General features: G+C 32.1%; 2 protein-coding genes across 4 annotated transcripts; both read right to left on the bottom strand.

Moving 5' to 3' along the window:
- Positions 1–124: 124 nt before the first annotated feature.
- On the bottom strand, positions 125–3097 carry LOC108755877 (phosphopantothenate--cysteine ligase). 3 transcript variants are annotated; one of them, XM_018499268.1, is made up of 7 exons: positions 2921–3097; positions 2271–2427; positions 2061–2191; positions 1226–1323; positions 931–1145; positions 362–544; positions 125–292 (listed from the first exon to the last, which is right to left on the bottom strand). In XM_018499268.1, the coding sequence occupies exons 2-7, from the start codon at positions 2397–2399 to the stop codon at positions 134–136; spliced, it is 915 nt and encodes a 304-aa protein (XP_018354770.1). In that variant the 5' UTR covers positions 2400–2427; positions 2921–3097; the 3' UTR covers positions 125–133. The 3 variants fall into 3 exon arrangements, with proteins under 3 accessions (XP_018354770.1, XP_018354789.1, XP_018354779.1); XM_018499287.1 differs by lacking the exon at positions 2921–3097 and adding an exon at positions 2778–2902; XM_018499277.1 differs by lacking the exon at positions 2921–3097 and having other exon boundaries at positions 2271–2515.
- A 383-nt stretch (positions 3098–3480) lies between these two features.
- LOC108755893 (cytochrome c oxidase subunit NDUFA4) lies at positions 3481–4490 on the bottom strand. The gene is made up of 3 exons (XM_018499298.1): positions 4313–4490; positions 4084–4230; positions 3481–3795 (listed from the first exon to the last, which is right to left on the bottom strand). The coding sequence occupies exons 1-3, from the start codon at positions 4358–4360 to the stop codon at positions 3739–3741; spliced, it is 252 nt and encodes an 83-aa protein (XP_018354800.1). The 5' UTR covers positions 4361–4490; the 3' UTR covers positions 3481–3738.
- Positions 4491–5467: the final 977 nt, after the last annotated feature.

Here is a 5467-nt window from a genome sequence, read left to right as displayed (position 1 = left end):
GAGTATCTCTTTCCCATTACCACCATTATAATATATTATTTACTTTTAAAATGCATATTTTATATATAAAATTAAAAATATATTTTGTATAATTTGAAACAGATTTATCAACTAACTTTTTTGGACCACATAGTTACTTTATATGCTTTTCAATGAGATCTCTTACAATTAATTGTTCAATTTCTTCACCATTATCTAATTGTTCGTTTGTAAGAGACAAAACGTAATTGGTTTCCTTGCTTACAATAATCACTTGTTGCTTTCTAGTTTGCAACATGTTGGCTATTACAAGCTAAAAGACATTCAAAATTTAGAATTATCTTACAGAAAACTCGATATCATTACAATAATAATTACTTACGTTGTGATGATATTTATTAAGGGCAGTCCTCGCTTTAGAAATCAGCAAGCTTTCATCGGTTTCTAATTTAAATGAAACTACAAATGCTTTTGGTACCCATAAACTGACTAACGGAGCTAAAATCTTTGGCACTAATTGAAGAGATATAGTTGGTGGCCCACTCGAGGAAATCTTATGGATTGACTGAAACAAATTTTATTGTATATACAATATGTCCGGTAGAGATCATGACCGCTTATGGATAGATTTCTGAGATCATTTGAAAATCCTAATATTAGAATATCAAGGTATAATTAAATACAATATAATTGAATTATAAGCACTTAAAGTTAGCAAATCATGTCACCTACAGTTCACGCGTTCAGATGTAGTAGGTGAATGCCAATCATGCTTTAGGCGATATGATACGCTAACTTTAAATGCTTATAATTCAAAAACTATTATAGCCTCGATGTTCTGATATTAGGATTTTCATCTAAAAATGATCTTAGAAATCTATATATAGTAATAAAATAATAGAATATATATTTCATAAATGTGAAAGTTTTATGTGTGAATGACATATCTACCATCTCATTGGAAGGAATGTAAAAATCCGAGACCGCTGCTGCTAAATATAATATAGCTTTGTTCTCTAGAGGTGCTAATGCTTGGCAAGCAGATCGCAGCAGCCATAGATATTCAGAGAAAGTTGTAAAAGTAAGTTGCAATAATTTTTTTTTATTAAATGCCTCTCTGTATTTTCGCAGTACTGTTGCTACCTTCTGCGTATGTTCTGGCAGTACTGCAAAAAAAGTATAATAATAACATTGATTAATGTGGACTGATTCTAAAGATTATGGTTAATTATTCTCTATAATTCACCTGTGATAACAGGATTCTCATTATTGTCTGATATTTGAAGCAGGTCTAAAAACTTCTGACCTATAAAGTGTCTCGAGAATGGTTCTAAAGATTTAACTCTGAAAATGTAAAAAAAAAAAATTTATACATCCTGTATGTACTACATACAAAAAATTTGAAGCAGTATAAAAATGATCTTAGAAATCTATATATAGTAATAAAATAACAGAATATATATTTCATAAATATGAAAGTTTTGTGTGAATGACATATCTACCATCTCATTGGAAGGAATGTAAAAATCCGAGACCGCTGCTGCTAAATATAATATAGCTTTGTTCTCTAGAGGTGCTAATGCTTGGCAAGCAGATCGCAGCAGCCATAGATATTCAGAATAATAGAAATTTCTATATAATTTTAATTTAGTCGTTACTAACGGTGATTATAATCATCTGCCGTTCAGCATTTGCTATGCAATAGATCAAATGAAATATGTAACAATAAAAATTTTGATGAAATATGTAATTTACAATTTCGTAATTATCAAAGTGAAAAGTATTACTTTAACTGAAACAATACATTTCCTATGAATTTCTAGGAATTAATATTATTTATATAAATATAGAAAATATATTATATACATTCTAACTTTATTGTTATAACTATATATTTCGTTCGTTTGTAACATACATATATAATTTGTATGTTTATCATATTTTATTTGTCATCTATTATTATTTTTTTATTACATATTGTAAAAGAAATATTTTTTCGTCATTAAGAGGCGTTTTTCTTTTATTTCAATCACCTAAAAGTCTACTTCTGACTCTGCTATGAACTATACAAGTATTATTACCTATACATAAAAATAACTGCATATCCATACTCCAAAAAGTATTCCGCTGAAACTGAGCCTCTTGTACCCGCACTGAAATTGTCTACAAATCTCACTGTATTGTGTTCCAAGGGTACTGTCGTACCACCACTCTGCAAGTAAACATCACGATTTCAGTTAGAACGTCGTAGCAAAATCATCTCAAATCAGCTGTCAAATCTTGGGACTCACCGTCACCAATACCACTTTATTACCAGCCTCAAGATGCTTCCTGGTGAATTCCTTCAACGCCTGTTCATTTTGTGCCAAGTCTTGAGGGGGTGAATGCTTCGCATAGAAATCCTCCCATGTTGAGACCATCGTGAATAGCTGCGACTAGAAAGAGCTGCTGCATGAGGACAAAGACGATGAAACATGACATTACGGAGATGCTCAATACATGTCATTCGCAACGATACAACTATAAAAAGACAGAGTTTTCCAGAAAAATAAGTTTAAATCATTAAAATTTTGTAATATTTTGAAATTTAATTTCGATTGATCATAGAGAGGAATGAAAGTCTTTTTTTTAAATGTTTTCATTCCTTTTCTGTAAGCGACTCCAAAATGACAATTTTTTAGTTATGTCGTTATAGCAAATGAGATATATATATTTTTCAGAGCTTATATAATAAAAACTTATTAAAGTTTTATATATTATATAAATATATTTATACATATTATGTAATATATTATTACGTATTATGTATTAGCGATATTTGTACAGTATCCGTCTTTGTGATAACTTCACGCTAACAAATTGTAACAAATACGAGTTGCGATCCATAAATAAGAACATCGAATTGGCGGAAGCAGAAAGAAAATGAAAAGTGGTTACTAACCTCGACGTATATTTTCCCTAAAAAGGATCAGTTTAACTTCGATTGTCGATCAGTATTTTGCAAGTAACAGTTGCGTAAGAAATTCGAAATAAACCGTTGTATATTCTTATATAATAATTATTCACGTGACTTAAGATATCACACTTCTCCGAGAATTCTTTCTTGCGAAAAGGAGAGCTCGAGTCTTCCAGACACGATGAATCTGCCTGAATATTTCTTTTCGGTATATATATAAATAAAAACACGAAATATTGTTCGCGATATACTGTATTTACATCCCTTGTAGAAATTTAACATGCTGAAAGAAAATAATTAGTTCTTTATTAAGCACTGAACAACAGTGTTTTTAATATTCAAAATAAATAATTAATCACTATATATCTTTTAATATTAAATTAGATTTCTGGAAGGAATACTTGATAAACAAAAAAGTTACTGCTTCATTATTATTCCCATTGAATTTGTTTGTGTATACCTTTAAAATAAGGTTAAAACTTTCATCATATAGGAGGTTGTTGGTTTAATAATACTATACTAGTGGAGGAAAAGAAAAGAATGCATTTCCTGTATCAGCATCGCTTACAGGCGACACGGACTTTATTAAATATCAAACTTTCTCTCAAACAAAAAAAAAAAATTAAAATGTAATGTATGTACGTTCAATAATATTGAAGATATTCCTTCTGAAAATAATTTGAGACTGTTATACCTGTTGTTTAGTTCACAAGAATAATATTGTTCAGAGATGAAAATTCTTAAAGATAATAATTTATATAACAATTTATTCCTATAACAATTACTAGTTTACATATTACAGTTCAATATTCTGGCGCTGGGCTCTTCGAATCGCTGGTTTCTCCTTTTGTTGTATAGAACTGTAACAAATATGAGCACATACAGAAGCTGCCTTTCGAGCAATCGATACACATTTGGAGTTATTTTCAACTCACTTTAGACGATCGCCTTTCAGGATGGAATTTTGTATACAATTTTATACTGTGCATATATATATATATTTATATATACATGTATATATGTGATTTTTCAAACATTTTTTTATAGATCCCAGAGACAGGACAAAATAGTAAATAGACTCACATCCTGAATTCTGATCATCCAAAATAAGTTTGGAGTGGTGAAATAGTAATTATCATTCTCGGCACCTTATATTGCTTAGCTGTATAGACATTCCATGGTTCAGACTCCTTTTTGTTTAGCCAGGAAACATCAGGGCAACGTGATGCTAGACGTAATATATAAAACGCCGCACCTAGGCCTCCTAGGCCTACGCAAAAATACAATGGAAGCAGCTGAAAAAAGAAAAGGATATTGAGTGGAGTATCGCAACATTCCGCAACGTAGAATAAACTGTGAGTGAACTGGCGTGCTCACAGCTGGATGCTTCTTCATGCTCGTAAAACTTAATCCTTGCATCTTCATGATTGTAGCGTTTAGCGGGAAGATCCCTGCAGTTCCTCAATAAAACGAATTAGACGAATATACTACACTGCTCTATGCAGAACTCGCTAACCCAGCAGCATCTAGTAGAGATGTCAGATTTGGTCAAATTCTTTAGCCCAGTTTACATCATACATTTGATACGGGTATTTACTAGTAACTTTCTATTGGTTGCAATCAAGGGCCCTATTCTTGAGCATATGAATAATTTTTGCCACGGAGGATAGAGACTAATACCCGTCTTCATAGTCAAATCTTGTACTTAAGGCTTCCTTAAATTTATCTTTAAATGCTCAGTAGCCAATGAAATAATTCGTATCTAAAAATAAATTTAAGGAAGTCTTAAATAGAAGACCTGATTATAAAATACGGGTGTAATGCCTCCGATACAGCGCGATGTTCGTTGCGCGATATCCAATGAGTATACAGCTTTACCGATATTCTCATTCTAAAGGTGTACTATCATTGGATATCGCGTGTCACGCGCGATTAACATCGCGCTGGTGTGCCGGAGCCATAAGGAGACCGAACTAAGGTTTGAAAAGTGGTCAAAATCAGGTTTCTGAATTGATATTGGTGGTGCTCGACCTGAATTGATATCGGTGAGGCGGCGTTCGCAAGACTCTTCATTGGATGCTTTCTATTTGATGACACAAATGTCGTTCTATCTTTGTCACTCTCTGAATGTCAACAAGGATAGAACGACACTTGGAAAGCACTCATATACACTTACGCACGCACAACCGAACACACATAACCTAAAAATAGAGATGTTATTCTTTGACATCATGCTCTGACAGTAACAGAAAGTAAATTTACATAAATTGTGAATAAAACTGCATAAAGAATGGAGCATTTTTCATGTAAAATTGGTATAACCACCGACGAGATACTATTAAAGACTGACATCTTTACGGGAGTTGGCATCCTTATGAATATTGTAAATCAATATGGCGTCATTATGTTGGATGCTTATTGGTTCAGCGGCCACATGTTATGTTTATGCAGCTTATGTCATTTTAGGCCTGGGAGTCGATTCTGTATCTTTAAACAAGGTAAAAATTAAAAAGTGAGCAAACTAAGTGTTGA

Source organism: Trachymyrmex septentrionalis, unplaced genomic scaffold (genome assembly GCF_001594115.1).
Source record: "Trachymyrmex septentrionalis isolate Tsep2-gDNA-1 unplaced genomic scaffold, Tsep1.0 scaffold126, whole genome shotgun sequence".
In the NCBI taxonomy this organism is placed as follows: Eukaryota; Metazoa; Arthropoda; class Insecta; order Hymenoptera; family Formicidae; genus Trachymyrmex; species Trachymyrmex septentrionalis.
The sequence above is the reverse complement of the archived record's forward strand: the minus strand, read 5'-3'. Positions and strand labels throughout refer to the sequence as shown.

Bases quoted from the DNA above. Each gene is read 5' to 3' on its own strand.
- LOC108755877 (XM_018499268.1), bottom strand. From the start codon at position 2,399: ATGGTCTCAACATGGGAGGATTTCTATGCGAAGCATTCACCCCCTCAA. The intron at 1,324-2,060 runs GTAATAATACTT...TTACATTTTCAG, and splicing joins GCAGTTATTTTTATGTATAG to AGTTAAATCTTTAGAACCAT. The intron at 1,146-1,225 runs GTGAATTATAGA...CTTTTTTTGCAG, and splicing joins TGAGAATCCTGTTATCACAG to TACTGCCAGAACATACGCAG.
- LOC108755893 (XM_018499298.1), bottom strand. From the start codon at position 4,360: ATGAAGATGCAAGGATTAAGTTTTACGAGCATGAAGAAGCATCCAGCT. The intron at 4,231-4,312 runs GTGAGCACGCCA...TTCTTTTTTCAG, and splicing joins GCATGAAGAAGCATCCAGCT to CTGCTTCCATTGTATTTTTG. The intron at 3,796-4,083 runs GTGCCGAGAATG...TATTTGTTACAG, and splicing joins ATACAGCTAAGCAATATAAG to TTCTATACAACAAAAGGAGA.